Genomic DNA, 22,233 nt, shown 5'->3' with positions numbered 1-22,233 from the left:
TTTTGGTCTTTTTCCCCAACGTTGGCAGCCACCATTCTTGCCACATACCGAGCCCAGGAATCCAGGGAGAAGGATAAATATGCTTTCGGAATGATTTTGGCAATCCTCATGTACTGCTGTCCACGCTCATAAAATACAGTGCTTAACCACCTTGGCAATTGGGGTAACCAATTTGAAAAATAATTACTGCCTTCTTTGAGATTACTTTGCCTTCTAATTAAAATCTCAAGACTGGGATATTAAAGGTGCATTGTCAATACAGTGTCCCAGATGCACCCAGCTAACCTCATTTGGGAAGGCGAAATTAATTAGTTAGTGTTTTACCGCCCAGCTGTTCTCCTAAGGAAAGAAATCGTCTACACGTTGGCCAGGCACAGTCTCTAAATTGGCCAGAGCGATTGAGGAGATATACAGGAAATCGCGAGTGATTTGTTCCTGCATAACTCAGTCAGCCCCTGTTACAAGCTGCTCATTAAATGGTGCCCCCGTGTCCCTGTCAGATATCTCTCAGGAGTTCTGGTTTACCCGTGCAAGCAGAATAGGAAATAAGTGAGTCCCTCCACGCCACTGAGTTCTCAGCTTATCCTGGAGCCTCATTTGCTGTTAACACCTTTCCCGTGAGTGACTCTGGGTGAAAAGCCTGGCACCGTATCTGAGAGTTTGGGCGTTGCTATTCCTGTCCCCGCCGGCCACTGTTACAAAGCTGCGTGCGCTGCTCGCGTCCTCCTTTTTCCTTCTCTACTTCTTCCCATTTTTCAATTCCATTTGAGTCAAACGTTTGCTGAGCTCAACAGAAGTCAGAATAATCAATTCGAGGCTATACTACAATAACAAACCCCAGAACCCTTGTGGTTTAGCACAAACAGAAGCTCATTTCTCGTTTGTGCAAACTAATGAAGGTTGGCAGGGGCTCTCTCCTAACCAGTGATTCAGGGATCTAGGACTCTTCCATCTTCAGCCGACACCATCTTTACAGGAGGCTTTGCGGTTCCCCAAGGCAGGGAAAGAGAAAGCGGGATGACCAACGTCAGCTCAGAAGGGACACAGTTCCTGTCAAAGCCTACTGGCTAGACCTGGTCACATGACCCCAGCCCCAGGACAAGGGATACTGGGAGATGTAGGAGGGCACATGGAGTGTTTGTTGAATGCTTATCTCTGCCGTAGAGCCCTGGCTGCACCAGGCACTGAGTCAGGTGCCTCTGAACCCCCTACACAGGAGCATAAGTCCTGGCCCCTGCGCTTGGGTAGATCACAGCCCAGTTTCGTGTGGGAGACCAACCCACACAGTAATGGACTGTCAGCCCGGACTGACAAGCGCGCTGGGAGACGTGGAAACAAAGCTCATGATAATAAGGTGGAAGTGATTAAGTCAGTTTGAGCTGGGGAGAAGAAGGTGGAACAAAGGGAACATTTCTAGGAAGACATGATGCATATGATTAATTTGGGGAGGAAAAACAGAGAGTTCACCAAGAGGACACGTGGGGGTAAAGGCACCTCTTTGGGGAGGGCACAGCACGTGCCTGTGTAACCGCAGATCCACCTATGAGCTCCCTGGATGTTGCACCACTGATTAAATTCTTCCCTCCCCCTGACAGCCAGCCAAGAAATTCATTTCTGAAAGCCTTCCCCTGCTAAGGTCTTCCTATCAAGAAATAAGCAAACCACAAATCCCTAGCGTGGCATGTGGCCAGTGTTAGGACTTGAATTGGCTCAGGGAGTGACCAGTCAGTGAGATGCAATCATGCAGGGACACTGCCGGTGGCTCATGTGTCCCTGGATGGTGTCAAGAGTGGCTGTAGCCAGCTCACTCCCAGCTCTGATGCTCCCAGAATCACCATGGAGTGAAAGAGATCCAAGAATCGGACATGGAGAGGCTGCATTTCACCTGAGCTCTGTGTAACCAGCGGCCTGAGGAGCTTGCCCCCTCTCAGGCAAGTCACCCTGCAATCCCACATCTTCCTCTGTTATCGGAAAGAGAACAAGTTCCAGGAGACCCATGGGTGAGCGACCCATAGACATGAACTGTTTGACTCACCCAACAGGGCTTCATGTGGTGTTTCTTAGAACGTTTAAAAATTAGTTGCCAACATTTAAAATTTTGGAGAACTTGCATAAAAATCCAGCTATCTGATACTCTTGAAAACAATCAGAAACTCTGCCACCACCACATTGGACAACAATAAAACGGCCACCCTTCTAGATGCCGCAGTCGCCGCCACTCCCTACTACCTGGGAACACTGAGGCCAGGCGTCATTTTCCTTACACGTCCCGACTCCCAGCTCACTCAGTTACACCCGGGCAAGGCCACTGGGCCACATGAGCTCTCCGGGCCCATCGTCCTCAACACGCCAGGACTAGGCCACACGCTCCCTGTTCTTCCCTCTTTTTATCTAAATACATCTCATTCTTTTGGCAGAACCACCTCCCTACCAGTGAGAGCAAGACTCCATAGGCTTGGCTAAATATTTGCATTACTGGAGGAGGTTTTAAAACTCCGTGTGCAAGCTGCCCCTGGAGGTGGCACCCAGGCCCCTGTCCTCTTAAAGCTCCAGGCAATTTCAGTGTGCAGCCCAGGTTGACAACCCTGAGTTAGCTGAAAAATGTAATGGCCCCGCTTTGGAGGGGGTGAGCTCCCCGTCATTGGAGGTGATTAAGCCAGTGGATGAGTACTTTGCCAGGATGTGTGGGAGGATCCTAACAGCAGCTGCTGCTCTTCTGGGGTCCTCCTCCTCCGTGCACACTCCCTGCCTTTGCTCCCCAGGGTCCTCCCATGCCCAGCTTAGCCCCACTGAGTGCAGAGAGTATTGAGGTGGTCTAAGGAAGGGCTTAGCATCAAGCACCCTCCCTGCCTTCCCAGCTAGCACCACGCCTCCTACATATGAGCTGGGACTAAGCAGGTGGTGACATGGGGCGCTCTTGTACAGTCGGTTAGACCAGCCACAATACACAGCTGCCCCGTGTCAGCATGGACTTGGCATCAGAAGGCCTGGAGGGGAGTCCTGGTTCCTATACTTTGCCAGCTTGGGGTCACCTAGGTGACCTTGGGCATGCCACTTGTCATCTCGGAGCCTCATTTCTGCATCCGTATCTACTGAGAGGCCTGTCTTACTTCCATTAAATCATGTATGTGAAAGCTCGCAGCATACGGGGCAGCGCCATTGCTCTGTAGTAAGTGGTAGCTGCCAGTCCTCTGTGAAGGGAACCAGGAGTCGGTCACTCGATCGGTCTCTGCAGTTCCTGGAGTGGCCGGAGGCAGGCTGGGGGCAGGATGCAATGTTCCTCTTCCTGCTAAGGCAAATTCACAACCCACGTTTCTTTCTTGTTTCCTTTGTCTCTTTTCCCCCTTTCTCAGCTACTGGCTAACCAACCGAGTCCATATCAAGAGACCCACCACCGGCCTCCTGATGTACACCCTGGCCACGCGCTTCTGCAACCAGATCTACCTGTACGGCTTCTGGCCCTTTCCACTCGATCAGAACCAGAACCCCGTCAAGTACCACTATTACGACAGCCTCAAGTACGGCTACACCTCCCAGGCCAGCCCCCACACCATGCCCTTGGAATTCAAGGCCCTCAAGAGCCTGCACGAGCAGGGGGCTCTGAAACTGACTGTCGGCCAGTGTGACGGGGCCACGTAAGTGGATGCCTGGCAGGACTCAGTGGCTCACATTTCCTGCCAGCGACAGCATGGGCAGAGGGGAGTCGGGGCGGCACAAACTATAGAACAAGCTGGCTAGTGGTTTTCTTTGTTCCAGTGTAAAACAGTGACCAGAATATATATAGCTATTCCTGCATATATATATTGACCTGAGTATTTATAACTGTGTGGTGTTCATCTAGCGTTAGGCAGATAAGCCACAGGAAGAAGGTGAGGTGTGGAGAACCCACCAGAATTCAGACTCGGTCCATTGGTGGGGGCGGAAGGACTCGCCATGAAAAGGTGCCAGTACCATGACTTTGGATGACAAACTGCCTCCTGGGTTGGAGGGATCTTTGGGCTCTTGGATGAATGGAGAGCCACCTGCTGGCAGCTGCCCCAGGCCTCTGAGAAATGTGGAATTCTGGGCCAGCCAAGACCCAGAGGGGACCCTTTGACCCAAGTCCAAAACGGTGCTGTTCCCAGAGGAGAGGGAGTTTGGAGCGTTCGGCTGAGCAAAGGCGCACAGGGACACCAAGAAGCACAGGCCACGTCAGAGCCGAGGGCCTTTCCATGAACTTAGAGCTTAACCGCCCAAGGGATGAACCACGGTTGACCCACCTGTCCCAGAAGGGCCGCCACAGCTCTGGAGAGAAAGCTAGAGAAGACACAATGGACAGTTCGTATTCTTGCTCAGCAAGAACCACCAAGAACCTGGGACGGAGCAGGCGGATGACACTAAAGAGCTGGGGTGTTCCAAATTGCGTTTTTGAAAAATTGTGGCCTTCTGCTAAGGATTGGCACTCCACCCCAAAACAAAATGTGGTTGTGTGGTTCTGTAAAGTGACTTGAGTCCACCAAGGAGGAAGGGACCCGGGGATCTCACCCGCAGGGTTAGGCTCCTTGCTGCCCTGTTCGAATGTCACACAATGGACTGCACTGTCCCACTTGTGCTACCAGGGAATCTGCAGCGAATGCCTGAAAAGGCACTGCCAAGATAAATGTCATCCTTTTCTAAACTACATATGACTGCCTTTCTGGGGGCCTCCAGAGCCCCAGAGTGGGAGACCTAAAAGAATGTGAACCGTTTAGCTCCATTTCTCTGCAGCCACTCTCTTTGTTTGCTTTCTGCATGGTGCATCTACCCGGCCTCTGCAGCCAGACTGCTGTGCTAACGTCACTTTTTTGTCACTCTCCTCTCCTGATGGTCAGACTAGCCGGCCCTGAGCTCCAACACTGAGGTTTTCAACTCTGCAGGGAGAGTTTCCAATTTCCCCTCCAGCCCTTACCCCCAGAGGCAATGATTTTAGAATGTTGCAAAATTCATTTTCCCCCCTATTAAGATAAATAGTTGAGGCTTTTTTTTTTAACTCAAAGCCAAATGCAGTATCCAAATACTGGACATAATCTCCCCGGGGGAAATCTGGGCTTGATGCCAATATGTTGGGGGCAGGAATCACAGGTCACATACAGGCAAGCATCAGCTGGCTTCATTTGTTAGATGTATGTATGCCCTTGCCTGATAAATAACTGTTTTAAAACATATTTGAAAGATAAGTAGAAAACCATTATCTTGACGGTGAAGAGAGTTAAGAAAAGTCATCAAGATCTGCTCCCAAGCATATGAGACCGGACATAATTAATCAATGGCAATTCAGAGCAGGACATTTGGTCTGAAGTAATGGCTGACAGGAAGCCAGTGGAGGTGGTGAAAGGATATTCAGAACCATGAACCCCACATGCAGACGCTCCAGCTCCAAACCATGATTACGATTCTACATCTCTGTGTTTCTTTCCTGTTGTTCTTGCTGCGGATGCTTGAAGCCTGGGATCTGGGATTTGCATTATAAAATGAATATTTTAAAAAGCAACAGCCCTTACAGCCTCTGTGGGAACGGAGTGGTTTGGACTCGTCATGAGAAGTGGAAATAATTAGGATCATATTTTACACTTCTCCGGGGCCTTTCATCTTGAGGATCTCAGAGGCCCTGGGAGACATTTAATTTCTGAAGCTTGCAGTGCCCTGGGAAATGGGCAGGACTGCCAGCGGGGCCTCGGTGGACGAGCCAAGGCTTTGGATTCTAGAACATTCCAGTGGTGAGTCCTGAGGGGAGCCCTGATGGCAGGTCCTGGAGTTGGCTTTGCTCTCCGTCTACCCGCCAGCACCTTCTCTGGGGAGTTTTAAGGGCCAGAGCTCTTTGGAAAACATGGTTTTCTTTCTGTCCTATCTTGGTTTCTGAAACTGAAATTGATGGGAGTTGAAGTAAAACAGCCCTTACATCGTGCCTCTGGGTTCCCTCCGGAGAAAGACTGGGTACCCAAGACAATCCACATGTCACTGTCCCCCAACTCTTGCGTCCTCTTTATAGCTCCGTTTGAGTGAGTTCCCACTGCAGCCTCCGGCATAAGCCAGCTGTCTGGGGGATGGGTGACCAAAGGAGTCCCGGCCTGTCCCCTGTCCCCGGTACCCCGACCTGTTGTCTTATAATTCCAGTGGTCACAGCCACCCCGGGGTCAGGTGCTCAATTAGCCGCAGCCAGGTGACCTTTCAGTCACTTCCTGTGGACCACCAGTCGGTCCCCAGTCACCCTGCCATCAGCCCCCTGAAGCCCCTCTCACCTTCTCCATTGGCCTCAAGTCCTTGAACAACCCCCACCATCTGCCCCCTCTTTTGCTGAAGAGACGGAGCCGACTGAAATGAGGTCTCACCTCAAAATCTCTTACTCTGTCCCCTTCCCTTTCACCTTCTTCCTCCCACTTCTGAGGAAGCAACATCTGTCGTCTTGCCCGTGACGCTGTTCCTGACACCCTCAGCCACTCCTCTGCCGCCTCTGTCCTCTCTGCCCACCAACACGTGCTCGTTCCATCCTTCCTGGCTCCTACCCTTCACCACCAGACCTGGGAAGGCGGCTCCGGGCTTGCACTGCCATCCCTCCTGACCCCTACCAGCCTCCATGTCCCTGGGACCAGTGACTCCACACTCTCCACGTTGCCACCCTCAATGGCAGTTTCTCATCACCAAGCTCTCCCATCGTTTGGCTCTACAGCGACCCCTGCTGGCCACTGCCTGTCCCCTTGGTGCCCTGGATGCCATGTTCCTGTGGTTTCCCTCCTCCCTTCCCAGTACTTCTTCCTCGTGTATTTATGTATTTATATATTTATTTATGTATTTATGATTTATTTATTGACACCCTTACCTTGATCTGAAAAGGAGCCGGGGTAGATCTGACCGTCATTGCTCTTACCCCTCCTTACCCGTAACTCAGACGTCCCCCACACTGGCGACCTTTCCTCGGCTCCCTTTCTGTACCTGCCCACTCTCTCCATCAGCAACCTCACGCCTTCCTTCGGGCCCTCTGTCCACACTTCCCCGCAGCCCAGCCCTCCCCTGGATTCCAGGCTCAGATTGCACACTGCTCCCTGGACATTCACCCCACCTCCTCTGGCAGCGCCCTAAACGCAACACATGTGAAGTCAAGTTTAGTGTCTCTGCCTCTCCTTCCTCCACGATTCCCTCTGTTTTCTGTTAGAAGGCCCGTGATCCTCTCAGCCACCCAGTTCTGGACCCTAACGTTCTCTTCGTCTCTTCTCCAAGTATTTCCTTGCGACTCCTTCCCCCCAGCGCTACTCTGGCCTTCTTCAGACGCGGGCAATTTCAGCCGCGGTCTTCTTCCCCAGATTTCCTCTGGGCATGCTTGCACCTTCTCCAGTCCACCCTGAGTATGCGTAGCAAGTTTCATCTCCAGCCATTCACAACCTTTTTAAGGTTCCCTTGGCCCACAAAATGACATCTGTCTTCATCCTGACAGTACAGACCCCCCAATAAGGCCCCATTCTTCCTTTGCGCCCTGCTGTCACTCCTGGAAGGGGTGCCCGGTTTTCCTGTCTGTGCCTTCGGTCTTGCTGTTCTCGTCTCCTGGAATGTGCTCACCTCCTGGAACGCTCTCTTTTGTTTCCTTCAAGGCCCATGCAGAAACCACATCTTTCATGAAGCCCTCCCTGACCTACCAACCGCTGGGATGTCTCCTTCCGCTGAACCACCATAGCACTTTATTTGTACCTTTCTCATGGCACTTACCATATTCTGCCTTGTATTATAGTTACTGTGCACTTGTCCTATGACCGTTCTTAGACTGTACGCTCGCTAAGGGCAGGGCCTGTGTTTTATTCATCTGTGTCCATCACAGCACCACGGGCGGTGCGTAGCACACAGCAGCTGCTCAATAAATGTTTGTTGGATTAAATACTGAATGCCTGCCAAGGGCTGTATAATTAATGAAATCATTTTGCACATATGATGTCATAAGAACCCCCAACACACCATGTGAGTTGGGCAGACGCAGAAATCATTATCCCCATTGTATAGGTCATAAAACTGAGGCCAAAAGACGCTATGAAGCCACATAGCTCACCGGCAGAATTTGCATCGAGATCTCCTTACTCCCCACTCCAGGGCTTTTCTTTGTTCGCCCTTGGGTCACTGTAAACTGAAAAGTGACACCATCCTGGCTGCCATGGGTCGGGCATCGCCTTCACAGAGTCAGAAGAACCTCAGCGTGAACCCCAGCTCGTGTGCCCATCAAGACAGGCCAAATCTTGCTCCTTCTGAGGGAGGACAAACGCCATTCAGGTTTCACCAGGCCCAGAGGGTGGAGCTGTGGGACCTCATCAATCATTCCCACTGCTGTTGTCACGGGGTAGGGAACCGTCTGTCCAGATGGCAAAGACACCCACAGCTCCAAGGGCTGTTGCTTGATAAATCTCTTCATGCCCAATTAAGGCTCCCCTTCCAAAATGAATGGAGCAGGAACAGGAATGAATGATGCCAGTCAGATGGGGCTCCAGACGTGTGAGCCGCCTCCTGAATGCCCTTGATAGCAGCTCCAATGACACCAACAGCCTGCCCCCACCCTCCCGTCTCTCACCAGAGCTGCCGGATGTCACCATCTCTTCCCATCTTCATTCCATCTTTTCGCTTTCCCTCTCCAGGGCTCTTCCCCTGGGCCTCCACCAAGGGCCAGCTGAGCCCCAAGAACTGCAGCTCCTCTTGGGTACCCAAGCCCTGACCTGGGGCAATGCAGTGAGGTGGTAAGAAGAGAGGGGTGGGGAGCACTCTATGCCACCCCCGCAGGAAGCAAAAAACAAGAGGCTTTGTTCTGATGGTGGGCCATCCACCACAGTGCGAGGTTTCCATGGTTACTTACTGCTTCAAAGCAATGTTTTTGTTTTTGTCGCCTTGGGCTTTGTGATGAGGGTAGGAGTTTCATTTCCACCATTAGTAGTCCAGGTGGCGGGGCCAGTTTCCACATCCAGTGCATCGAGCCTTCCAGCCCCAGACCAGCCAGTTCATCTAGAATCACCCCAGTTGTCTTCAGCCAAAACCCAACAGAACCATCCAACGGGGACACTAAAGGTCCCCTGTAGCCTTTCTCTGCCTTCCTCACCACTTCCTCAGCCATCCCACCTCCCCCTAGAACCTGGGGTGGGGTATGGGGCTCCCAAGGGGTTCTAGGAACCATGTCAAGAAAAAGCCAAATGCGCCAGCCATGACAACATGTTCAAACCCTGAAGAGGCTTCTCCAAAACTGACCCGGCACCAGCTCTGAGCAGCCGGTCCTAGGCAGTCACAGAAAATGAGGCGATGACAGCCACGCAGGGGGAAACGGCCCTGTGGCGCACGTGGACCCCAGCAGGGCCGGCCCCGCCAACAAGGAGTGTGGATTCCAGAACCAAATATGGGGGTGAGCCTAGGGGGGTTGGCGCCGCACAACACCGCTGCAGTTCGTCCACGGAGCCAAGGTTGTCGCTCTGGAGCAGCTGGACAGAGTCTGAAGGGGTGACTGGGTGTCAAAATAGCATTTCCTGGGAGTTGGATGGTGCAAAGAAGACACTCTGGGGGGAAGTGTTTTGCTCAAGAAAAGCCAAGAGTGTGCTTTCCCCTTCCAGCAGCCGGGGGTGGGGATGGAGAGACGGCAACTGGCTGTAATAACAACTGGCTGTTTCTCGTGCTCCTGAGCGTCCCTGGCCAAGAGCTCTGGGATGGATACCGAATGATCCAGAAGCCTGCCACTCAAGAGCCCAGGGGGCGTGGATGAGCCACCTCTCAAGTGCAAGATGGAAAAGACACCTACCTGCCTCCTTCATGGAGTTACTGCGAAAACGCAAATAAAGGATGGGGTAGAAGGTAGGGAAGGTGGGGATCCGTGCTAGAGAGCAAACAAAATATGTGCAGCTGTGTCTCCCAGATTCTGCTCGTGTAACTGCTCTGCTTAAACCTGCCAGTGGCTCTGGAAGACAGTGCCCCGCATCTTACTACCTCTTACAAGGTCCTCAACCCTCCTCCCCACGGGCTCACCACATCCCCGCAACAAGCTTTGTGCTTCTCCTGGAACTTTCCAGACTCATTCCAGGCGCAGGGCCTTTGCACTTATGGTTTTCCCGAACTAGAAAGCTTCTTCCCCCACTGCCTCCGACTCATCTTTCAAGCCTCAGCTTGAATGTCGCCTCCTGGGAACCTGTGCCCGGTCACCCTCAGCTAGTCGCTTTCTACTGCACGTCACATTATCCTGAGAGGTGGTCTTTTATAAACTCTCTGAATTACTTCATTAATTTCGTGGTCCTCAACCCTGAGAAACTTCGTAAAAGATCGCAGTGTCCAAGCCACAATAGGGATAAGCTTCATGAAAATCTCCGGAAACCATCAGGGACATGAGTATTTTGTAAAAGCCTCCTTCTAGTGCACAGCCAGGATCTCAGCTGCTCCCTTGTTTATTGTCTGCCTGACCTTCCTTCTAGAATGTTCCGTGGGGACCTGTTTCCAGAGCAGTGTCCTGTGTCCTGGCTGGTGGAAGTGGCCACCCTCCGGGTCTATGGCTACTGTCTCTGCTTGGGATGCTGGCACCAGGCTGGCAATGTCACCACTTCCCTGGCACTCTCAGGACGCACAGGTCAGCTGTGAATTCTCATGGGTCATCCTTTGTCCCCTGGGGCCCCAGTAGACGGCCTGCATTTTACCGCTTTAGCTGAGCTGGTAGGTAGAGTTGTCCCTGTCCCTGTTTCACCGACTCAGAGAATGTCATGACTCTTGCCTGACACGGGAGGTTCATCCGCAGGCTGAGCAGGCAATGGAACCTCAGTCATCACGCCAAAGACCTTGGCCAGCTCGGCTGCAGTGGAGCCACTAGGGGAGCTCTAAAGCCCACTATCCCTAGTGGGATATCCCAGCACTCCAGGGATTCTGATGTGATTAGTCTGGGGTATGGCCTGGCATCTCTGGAAGCGCCCCCAGAAGGTGCTGAGCTGCAGCCCCAGCAGGGAAGCTCTGCCCCAGGCCCAGTTCAGGCCTCTGGTTGGAGGTCACTCTTTTATTCATGGCCTCTGAGGGTTCCTTCCAGGATTTCAGGCTTGGCTCTGTTCTGTCTGGCGGGTTGTGTTGTGCTGTTGTGTCAGCTACCACCATGACTCGGGAATGCTGAGTGCTTGTAGCAGGAGGAGAGGCCTGGCTGCTTCAAAGGAAAACTTGCACCCCGTTACCCACCAGCATGGGGAGAAGTCCCATCTAATGCAAAGAACACCAGGGCCTTCTCAAAAGAAGCAAGGATTGCTCCCACTTCCTCCGCTAAGCCCTGCGTTCTGGGCGCTGTACAAGGTGCTTTCCGTGGCGCCTATCCTTACAGGGCCCTGTATGTTTTACTTCCCCCATTCTACAGATGAGATCACCAACGCTCTGAGAGGTTAAGAATTCACTCAAGATGCCGAAGCTCATGAGTGGAGGGTTTGGTGCCCAAGCCGAGACCATCAGCCTCCCCACCCCCCTTGCTAGCTGCTCAAGGCCACTTAGTTCTCTCACCCCCCACCATGCGGCCATGAGGGGAGGACAACAGGGCCCACCTTCCCCCAGCCAGGCTTCTCGGCAGAGCTGCTATACAGCCAGAACGCACCTGTGCAAGCATGTCAGTTGTTAAAATACCTCCATCCTTCCTTGCCAGCTGGTGAAGAGCTCTACCACCCTGAGCCCGCCAAGCACCCCACGTGCCAGCACTGTAGCGAGTCTTTTCTGATTCCTCAGGGTCCTGTGAGTTGTTAAATGCTTTGCCTGTCACCTCTGCTCCCAGACCCTCCAGGCAAGACCCCAGGGGCAGGAGGGCTGTGTGAGCACTCGGGACAACCGGCAGGACAGCAGACTCCCCTCACCGGTGTTTCCGTGGTGGCCAAGCCTGGAAAAGCAGCAGGCTTTTTGCCTCTTTTCGTGTTTTCCCTTTTTGACCTGGAGCAGATGTTCTGTGTAGCTCATGTGATATAGATTGCGAATTAAGTTGCGAAGCATCGAGAGGCACAGGAAGGAGGAGAGGAATTTTCGGACACTCAGCCAGGGCCGGTAACGGAAAATCATCACTTTGAATAATATCTACGTGGCACAAGTGAATAGTGGGAGGGAGAGCAGGGCCAGAGGGAGAGGCAGCGGACCAGAAAAGAGCAGGTGACGTGTACTGCGCACTAAGTAATGCTTTCCATGGACTGATTCATTTAATCCTCACAGCCACCCACCCCTTTGAGGCAGATGCTATTATGATTCCCACTTCACAGATGAGGAAACTGAGGCGAAGAGGTTGATTAAGGTAAAAAAGCTAGGAAGTGGTTGAGCTGGGATTTGAACCCAAGTCGTCGGGTTCCAAAGTGGCGCAGGAAACCCCAAGCTTCACCTTGATCAGCGCACCCCAAGGCCCTGGGGCTGTGTCAGCCTGGCTGGTGAGTGACCCTGCTGGGTCCCACACATGCAATTCCCACACCAGTCTCAGCTGCCAGTCCCTCCTCACCCCCAGCCGTCACCCGCTGAGTGGAAATACTCACTAGGACAGTGACCGTCACAATTTCTGGCTGCACAGCCTCAGGCCCCATGGATGCAGCTGCTGCCTTTTGAACTTGGTAGGAAGTGGGGACTAGACATTTCCCTCTGCACACACCGGGCCACACGGCTCAGTGTCTGGGGATGAGATGGGGACAGCCAAACTGCAAGCTGCTAAAAACAGATGGAATCGCCCACTGGCAGAGGCCACCCTGGAACCAAGAAATGAAACCAACACTGCAGAGGACAGAAGCGAATGAACAAAGAGCGAAGACATGACAGACATACGGTGGGAAAGGCCATGGTGCTTTCCTGTGAACTCTGCAAGATGTCACCTGCTGTCCTAGGCAGGACCCTGGCTCCAAAGGCCTGCCTGGAAATCAGGTATTCACAGCAGGCTGGGTAGTAGCAGAGAAGGGGCCTCGAGCCGCTTCTGCAGTGTTGGGGCAACCAGAGGCCTCACGTGGCCCCAGTCCCCGACGTGGCCTTCCCCGTGTCCTGCCTGAGCAGCGCATGGCCAGCCACTTTACCTCCCATCGCAGTTCTCTCATCAGTAAACTAAGAAAAGAAAACCTGCCTGGCTCAGATGTTCTTCTGATGAAGCCGGAGATGGCGCGTCGAACCCTTCACCCACGAAAGTCAGTTGACGCGGGTCAACTCACTGCGCTCTTCTCCTGGCCCATTTCCCAGGCCACGGGGCACAGATGAGTTTGTGGCGAGCTCTGCTCAGTTCCCGCCCAGCTCAGCCCACCTACTTGTCTGTTGTGGGCAGGGCCTGGCCTGCAGTCGGTGCCCAATGAATGACTGCCTGCTGAATGAATGAATGAATGAATGAATGAATGAATGAATGAATGATGAATGCTTCCCAGTTTCCTGAAACCATTTCTCTCTGTTAACTCAACAGATGGGCTCCCCAGGCCTCAGTTTCCATATCTGAACAAAACAGGAGCTTGTCTCTGCCTCCCTCTACCTGAGAGCTCCAGTTATGATCGTGGTAATACAGCAGATAGCTATGGGCTTTGAATGCCAGTTGGCACCCCTGATTTACCGTCAGCACCCCTAAGTTCCCTACACACTGCATACCAGAAGAGGCACTTTTTTCCCAAAGGGCGGTGTCCCAGCCACACCTTGAGTCAAATAGCCTTAGTATCTTCCATTTGTTGAGTGCCTGTCACGTGCCAGCCACTGCATTGGGCACTGTGCCTAGACTGTCCCCTTCCTCCATCAGCCCCCTAAGATCAGTATTGTTTACCCCCATTGTATTATCATGTATATTCAGAAACATCAGGGAGTTCCCACGGGGTGACATGGCCCATGAACACCCTGTCCTAGCTCCTGAGGGGCTCACAGTCCAGTGGTGGGGCTGGGGGGGGGAGGGAGGTCACGTGGTCCAGCACTGCAAGAGCTGATGTAAGAGGAATAAGCAGATTGCAGGGTGGGGGTTGGGGGACAGAAAGAAAGGAGCAAGGAACTCTGCTTGAAGGAGGGAAACCCAGGGAGGAGGACATTTCATGGGGGCTTCACAGAGGAGGGGGCATTTGCATTCCTACAGTAAGCGAGTCTTTCCCTTGCTGCTAGTTCTACAATTCACCCTGCCGGCTCCTTCTGCCTCAACTAGGCCATTCTCTGTGATTCCTACTGAAGGGAGCAGAACCCTGAACAAGCCCTAGCGACTGCGTCCACACGCCTGTGAAGAGAGCTGTCCTTTCCTCTACAGATACAGGGGCCGCAAGGACGAGTGAGGGCTGGGCTACTCTGGCCCCTACCTCCTGTACCCCCGAAGCTTAGTGACCCTTCAGCTAGGGCTGTGGGGTGTAGTTCTCTAACATAGTAAACAACCCCCACCCATGAGCCACCCAACAGAGCTCACCAACCAGAAGAGGAGAGGGTTCCATGTGCGTGCCCACGTGTGGCTGCTTCCAGCCACTCACTGAAAGCCACAGACACGCTGAGAGCCAGCAGTGCACTCGCCCTGCTCCAGGCTCTGTGGGAGACCCCATCCCTGCTTCTGGGGGATGCAGGACTGATGGGAGCAACAATTCTGCAGGTGTGGCAAGTAAGACCTCAGTGCTTCACGTCTAATAACGTATCCTTGGTTTATTTCTAGCTCTTTCTCTCATTCCTCACTATACAAGACATGCTCCCTTGATTTACTTGACACTTTTAATTCTATCCGTGTAATAACAGGCAGGCTATGCCCACACATTTATGAGGGCAACGTTATGCCTTTACAAACTCCCTAATACAAGTACTTTCTAAACAAATATACCATCAACTTGTTCATTATTTATCCAATGTGTGCTTCCTCCAAAACTATGGATGATCTAATCAAATCTACCCAAATGTAGAAAAAGTTGGAGTTGGAGCCAGACCCCTTAATTCATCCCTCACAGTCTGACATGCAAATTGAAGGTTCCGTGGGAAAGATGCCCAACCCCCCAACCACAAGCTCCTGCGATTACGGCCAGGATGAGAGGGCACAGAGCCTGCTCCCTCTCTGTCCTGAGCACGGGGGTCACCGTGCCCAGCCTGCAGACGCAGCATCTCCATGAGCTTGCTTCCCTTGGGACCAAACTGCCCCGTGCCCCCTGGTTCACGGCCATCCATTCCTGCTCCCCTCCATCTGACCCAGCACACTGAGTGGACCCCAGACTGACCGAACCCTTGACTCATCTCAGGGTCTCTCCAAAGAAACCTCTCCTTGAACAGCCCAGGTGGGCAGAAATTCCCTGGACCCCACACCCTGGGCACTCCACCCGCAGCTGGCCAGCTGTGAGCACAGGAGGAAACTGCATTCAAGCCTCAGAGGAAAACAGAAGCTCAAACAGGAGGAACCATCTGGACCCCAGGGAAGCGCGGAAATTGCTCCTCTCGACCCCAACCTGGTGTGGGCAGCCATCAGCCCTGGCCCTTGCTGAGTCTCCCTGGGTGTTTACTCCCTGATCTGGATTGATTTTGTTGTGGAAAACAAGATAACAGACTCCGAGTGTAAAATAAGGCTTTGTCTTTTAACTAAAACCTGCATGGGAGAAATAGGGAAGGATGCGCTCACAGGCAGAAGCAGGGGGAGGGCCACACCTCCCCTGCCAAATGCATCAAAATGACAGGCTTTCTGTTCTACCAGGAGAGAACCCGAGAGCCCCTCTAAGTGCCTGTGGGCTCCTGCGGGGGAGGGGCTCCTGCGGCTCCTCAGATGAGAGGAAGAACATCTCACAATTTCACCAACTCCAAAAGGGCTATTTGAATGGGCTGCAGATGACATTCATTTAAAAGGGGTCGGGAGGTCTGTCCAGTAAAACATTAAAGAGAGACCATTTCATGGTGATTATAGATGTCTTCCTGTCACTACAGGTTATGTGGGTGGACCTCTGTCGATTACGGAGTACATCTCTTATTTCAGTCATCTCTTCCCCGCCTACAGGGTCCTATGCATCAGTATTAGGAAGATTATTTTTTCCATTCTGGTTACATTTTTCATTGTTCAATTGATTCTGCTTTAGATCATTCTGCTGTCAAGAATTCCTTGTCCAGTGGCAGGGGAAGAGAAATCATTTTGAAATCTCACTTCTTACCCAAATGCCTATGACTTCCTTATTCTCTCTTCCTCTAGCTCTCCAGGCTAAACCTGAGCCAAGTTTGTCCCAAATCCCCAATCAAGCCCAATTATTACCGTTCAAGCCCTCAGAGTTTATCTTTCCCATTTGCAAATGTCCCTCTTTCTTCCTAAGAAAACATAAGACCATTCATTCTCACCAATGTTTCTGTATTTTTTAAAACTCAGATTTTGGTAGTAATATATTCAGCCAGGAAAACCAGAAACCTCTCTCGATGTTTCTAGTAGGAAGGGATTTTAATGCAGGGAATTTGAGCATTAGAACACCAGTGCAAGTCAGGGGAAAGCAACAAATAACTTTCCGGAAATTAGAAAGTACAGGGACCTCAGAAATTGCCACCGGTGATCTTGTGCCGCCCATTGCCCCAAAGTGAATAAACTGCAGGGGAGGTTCCAGAAGCCATTGGCCAAACCTCATGCCCACTGTCTCCTGAAGTTCGTGTGACATCCACCAAGTTGCGGGAACACTAGTGACATCTGTTTTTCTTCTTCTCCCAAATCATACCCGAATGCCTGCCACTGATGGAATCTAAATCAGGATCCTACCAGTAAGAGATGCTGGGAAGTATAGTTCCCAGAATTCCAACCACACAAATACAGCAGAGTTTAGAAGGGAGTTGGGATGAATGTTAGCTTCCCAAATCCAACACATCGACTGTCTACAATTCTCCAGGCACCATATTAGCGGCATTTTATCTATGTCATCCATATTTTCCATATGAGGAAATGGAGTTCAGACTTATTAGGTAATTTGTCCAAGGACAGACACCCAACACGTGATAACCGATCCCACGTCTGAGCCTGTGCTCTTTGCACAACACTCTCCTGCTTCATACAATGTTAGGACACACACTTTCATAACCGATATTGTCCTTCGTACAGCACATCTGCAGAAACTTGCCAGGAACAAATCTTTCCCAGTCTAGGGGCCGGCAGTTTGGGGCCCTTATTTTATACCTTTTCCCTGCAGCTCTGTCTCCCCCTCTCCAGTGGTCTTCTGCCTCCAGATGGTCCGGATACTGGCTATCTATGCCTCCTCTACCAGCTCCAACCGAAACCTCGCTGTCTGGGGAATGCCCACTTTCAGCGCGGCAGTGTGAGTTTCCAAACTGGCACACAGAGGGGCCCGCACGCTGACCTGCCAGGCGCCCGGAAGGGCTGCGAGCTGCAGTCCGGTCTTTCGGGAAACACTACGGAGTGGCCCACGATGACTGTCAACTGCGAGGCCACTCAGGTGCTGCTCAGCTTTCTCCTGGTCTTTCTCAGAGACAATGGAAGTTTCTAGCACCTTCTAATGGGAGTCATACTGGACAGAGAAGGGAAATTGCAAAGAAAAGCAGTGGCAGCTTCACACACGCTGAGCTGGGTTAGCAGGACCCTGCACTTTTTCTCCTGCTCCCAGGAGAGAAAAGGACCTTTCTTGGACCTGAGCAGCAGGGTCTCGGCACCTAATGACAGCCGTCGAGATCCCACAAAGGTTACATCGTCTCCAGGAGACTCGACTTCCCATCCTGAACAAGGGCATTATCCTCTCCCTGTCCAGGGCATAAAGGATGTATGACAAGGTCCTAAATCAGGGACACCCCACCCTTTACAAGAGGAAGAGAGAAATGACAGGAATAATTGTAACATGGTAAATAGCAGATAAATTTCTTTCCTCAGTTAAAAAGAAAGGGGGGGGGGGACTAACAAGAGGATCTACCCTGAATTATATAAATCATATCTGGAGGTGGGGTTAGAAGACAGAGGAGAAACACATTCTACAAGGTGGTGTCTTTTAGAAAACATTTAAGGTCAGAGGGTGACATGACAATCATTAAGCCTGATGAAAAGACGTCGGAGGAAACAAGGCGGAATCAAGACATAGAGACACAGTTAAGTGGTGGCGCTTTTCTGGTGCTTGTTACCTCACGCCAACAACGGAGATGCCCACTCAGGAGTTTCCACCTGAGTCACTCCCGGGTGGAGACACCAGCTACATGTCTGCCTATAGCAGATGGTGACTTTGAACTCAGCCCATTTACAACAGCCATGCACGATGTGGAATCGAGCCTTGCTCGAGAGACAGGGCACGAAGAGAAGCCCGGGCTGCTTTGGATGCCAGCACTGTGCTCGTCCATCCTGACAGAGAGTTTAAGAACAGTGTGAGTTCCATTATGGAACTGCAATGAGATGCCCCAGGAAGCACTAAGTCATGGGCTAGATTCCAGCCAAACATTTCCTCCTTCATGGGCCTGGCTGGCGTGGAGGAGGCTGGCTCTGTAATCCTGGCCCCTGGCTCCTATGCATTACACTAGGCAGCTGCCACCACAGCTCAATTCAGAAGGGCCTTGGCTCTGCCCCGGGGGCCTGGATAATGTCAAACGTTTACAGGTAAAGCTGTACAAAGTCATCCCAAGATGACTCATAGGCACCCGGAGGAAATTTCAAAGCAGTGTTGATTATCTGCATCCCAATAATCTTATAGACACCCCACCAGGGGTCAGAAACCAAACGCCAAGTACAGAGCATTGTGTGTCGTCCATTTGGAAAGCACAAACAATGGCCCTTTTCTACTGGCGACAAAATAAAGCCTGTAAGAGCCTCTTCCAGGCTGCAGCTTCGACTACTTTCCACATGACCCACATACTCCAGGCCCCAATTCCCCCTTCATTCTGTCATATTCTCCACATGGGAAAAACAGCTCAATTACAATATGGTTCTGGGTATCAAGTCTTTTATGATGCCCTATAAAGAGAACAAAGTTGGGCTTTCGTCAAGCTTTAAATAAGCCATTAAATAAACTCTCAAATCATTAAAAGACACTATGCCTCCTCTAAGTTGAAAAAGTCTTAAGATAAAGCAACAATAAAATGTCCGCTCAGTCTGAAGGTTCACGGTACGAGTCACAGCGCAACAGCTTTCAGACGTGAGGGTATATTTAGAGGATGAATTTGTGTGCTGGAGGATAGGAAAGAAAAGTCCCTTTCTACAGTCAATGGTCCTATTCTACCAGGCTTCCTTGAATTAACCGTGGTCTGTCATCTACAAAAATGCTCCAAAGCTAAGAAATCTATTTATCACCCTTGACAAAGGAGAGGAAGGCGGCGAGTAAAATGCCCTTTTGTGTGTCATGAATGGCAGTGGGACAGAGCTGCCCCGAGTTCCAATGAAAACAATCGGAAATGATCAGGTTTTATGTAAGATACCAGACACAGTCATCCAACAAGAAAGGGAGTTTTCTAAAAATTCTGAGAACAGGTCTCCTACCTAAAGATGGGGATTAAAAATATCCATTTACCTCTACTTCCTGCAGTAACCCTATTAAAATGATAAAAAGGGACACAAAATCCACTGGCACGTAAAGAACAAGAGAAATTTGGAAGATGAAAAGCAGATGGATGAATGGGAACCGACTTGGCTGCACTGGAAGCTGGCAGCAGAAAAGGTGGGACCAGGTGCCCATGAAGGTGGGAATAAAGATGAGTCTGAAAGCTGCTAAAAAGTCTTTAAAGCAACAATTAGATCTGATTTCCTCTCCCCTCTGGGAAATTGGATATGGCTCCTCACACACCTAACCCTGCAGAAGGTAAAAGCAAAGAACTGCGGACCCCGGTCGCAGGTCCAGAACCTGGGGGGCTGTATGCAAATGGGATGCTAGAACCCCCCACTCCAGTCCAGCCTTCTTCCCTCTTCCAGAACATTGGCGACGAGGCCTCACTCTCTATGTAAGAGATGAGAAGAGACTTTTATTTTTTTTAATTAATTAATTAATTAATTTTTTTTATTAGTTTCAGGTGCACAAGACAAAGCAAAACTTAGACGTTTATCATTTATATCCCTCACACTGTGTGAACCCCCCTCCCCCCATCCACTATCTCTCTGTACGTTCCGTAAATTAATTTTCAAACCCCCATGACCATCTTGTGGTTACCGACTATTTTTCAAAACCTCTCACCTTCCCCTTATCCCCACCCCCCCACCCCTCTAGCAACCCTCTGTTTTTCCTCCATGTTTCCAAAACTGTCTCTGATTAGTTCATTCACTTATTCTTTTCTTTAGATTCCGCATATAAGTGAGATCATATGGTATTTGTCTTTCTCTTTCTGACTTATTTCACTTAACATAATGTTCTCTAGGTCCATCCATGTTGTTGCAAATGGTAAGATTTCTTTCTTCTTTATGGCTGCGTAATACTCCATTGTATAAATGTACCACAGTTTCTTAATCCAGTCATCTACTGATGGGCATTTCAGTTGTTTCCAGGTCTTGGCTATTGTGTATAGTGCTGCAATAAACATAGGAGTGCATAAAGATTTTTGAATTGGAGTTTTGGATTTCTCCGGATAGATACCTAGGAGTGGGATTGCTGGATCATAAGGTAGTTCCATTTTCAGATTTTGAGATACCTCCAAACTGTTTTCCATAGTGGCTGCACCAATCTGCATTCCCACCAACAGTGCACCAGCGTTCCCTTTTCTCCACATCCACGCCAGCACTTGTTGTTTGTTGATTTATTGATGATAGCCATCTTGACTGGGGTGAGGTGGTATCTCATTGTGGTTTTTATTTGCATTTCTCTGATGGTTAGTGAGGTTGAACATTTCTTCATATGTCTGTTTGCCATCTGTATGTCCTTTTTAGAAAAATGTCTCTTCATGTCCTCTGCCCATTTTTTAATTGGGTTGTTTGTTTTTTTGGAGTTGAGTTGAGTGAGTTTTTTATAAATTTGTGATATTAACCCCTTATCAGATATATCATTGGCAAATATCTTTTCCCAATCAGTAGGATCCCTTTTTGTTTTATTGATGGTTTCCTTTGCTGTGAAAAAGCTTTTTAGTTTGATGTAATCCCACATGTTTATTTTTCTCTTACTTCCCTCATGAGAGGATATATCAGTAAAAATCTTACTCCGGGTAATGTCTGTGAAGTTTCTTCCTATATTTTCTTCTAGGAATTTTATGGTTTCAGATCTTACATTTAAATCTTTAAGCCATTTTGAATTTATTTTTGTATGTGGTGTAAGGAGGTGATCCAGCTTCATCTTTTTGCATGTGTCTGTCCAAGTTTCCCAGCACCATTTATTGAATAGACTGTCTTTACCCCACCGTACATTCTTGCTTCCATTGTCATAGATTAAATGGCCATATAGGCATGGATTTATTTCTGGACTCTCTATTCTGTTCCATTGATCTATGGGTCTGTTTTTATGCCAGTACCATGCTGTTTTGATTACTGTAGCCTTGTAGTATAATTTGAAGTCAGGTATTGTTATACCTCCCACTTTGTTCTTATTTCTCAAGATTGTTGAGGATATCCGGGGTCTTTTGTTATCCCATATAAATTTTAGGATTATATGTTCTATTTCTGTGAAAAATGTCGTTGGTAGTTTGATAGGAATTGCGTTGAATATGTATATTGCCTTAGGCAGTATGGACATTTTAACTATATTAATTCTTCCTATCCATGAACATGGTATGTGTTTCCATCTATTTGTATCTTCTTTCATTTCTTTCTTCAGTGTCTTATAATTTTCTGAGTACAGATCTTTTACTTCTTTGGTTAAATTTATTCCCAGGTATTTTATAGTCTTTGGAGCAATTGTAAATGGAATTGCTTTTTTAATTTCTCCTTCTGATGTTTTATTATTGGTATATACAAATGCAACTGATTTCTGAATATTAATTTTGTATCCTGCTACTTTACTAAATTCATCTATCAGCTCTAATAGTTTCTTGGTGGAGTCTTTAGGGTTCTCTAAATATAGTATCATATCATCTGCATATAATGACAGTTTTACTTCCTCCTTACCGATTTGGATGCCTTTTATTTCTTTTTCTTGTCTGATTGCTGTGGCTAGAACTTCCAGCACTATGTTGAATAGAAGTGGAGAAAGTGGGCAACCTTGCCTTGTTCCTGATTTTAAGGGGAATGGTTTTAGCTTTTCCCCATTGAGTATGATGTTAGCTGTGGGTCTATCATATATGGCCTTTATTATGTTGAGATATGATCCTTCTATTCCTACTTTCTTAAGGGTTTTTATCATGAATGGCTGCTGAATTTTATCAAATGCTTTTTCTGCGTCAATTGATATGATCATATGATTTTTATTTTTCATTTTGTTAATGTGGTGTATCACATTAATTGATTTGCGGATG

At 49.7% G+C, this 22,233-nt stretch overlaps 1 protein-coding gene and 1 long non-coding RNA gene across 3 annotated transcripts in view; one reads left to right on the top strand and one right to left on the bottom strand.

Annotated features, from left to right (window-relative positions):
* ST8SIA2 (ST8 alpha-N-acetyl-neuraminide alpha-2,8-sialyltransferase 2) overlaps positions 1-8,020 on the top strand; it is a 53,888-nt gene extending 45,868 nt beyond the window's left edge. The window contains exons 6-7 of one of the 2 annotated variants that reach the window (XR_012491256.1): positions 3,354-5,735; positions 7,602-8,020. Coding sequence is in view for 1 of the 2 variants with exons in the window: in XM_019726693.2 (XP_019582252.1) it covers positions 3,354-3,639 (286 nt within the window). In the remaining variant the exon portion in view is untranslated. Of the gene's footprint in view, positions 1-3,353 lie in introns of both variants that reach the window. The other variant, XM_019726693.2, reaches the window with a different exon arrangement.
* LOC109444928 (uncharacterized) overlaps positions 1-22,233 on the bottom strand; it is a 110,856-nt gene that overhangs the window by 67,756 nt on the left and 20,867 nt on the right. The window lies entirely within an intron of this gene.

This window comes from Rhinolophus sinicus, linkage group LG13, assembly GCF_036562045.2.
Source record: "Rhinolophus sinicus isolate RSC01 linkage group LG13, ASM3656204v1, whole genome shotgun sequence".
Taxonomy (NCBI): domain Eukaryota; kingdom Metazoa; phylum Chordata; class Mammalia; order Chiroptera; family Rhinolophidae; genus Rhinolophus; species Rhinolophus sinicus.
Note: the sequence above shows the minus strand (reverse complement) of the source record. Positions and strands in the feature narration are given on the sequence as shown.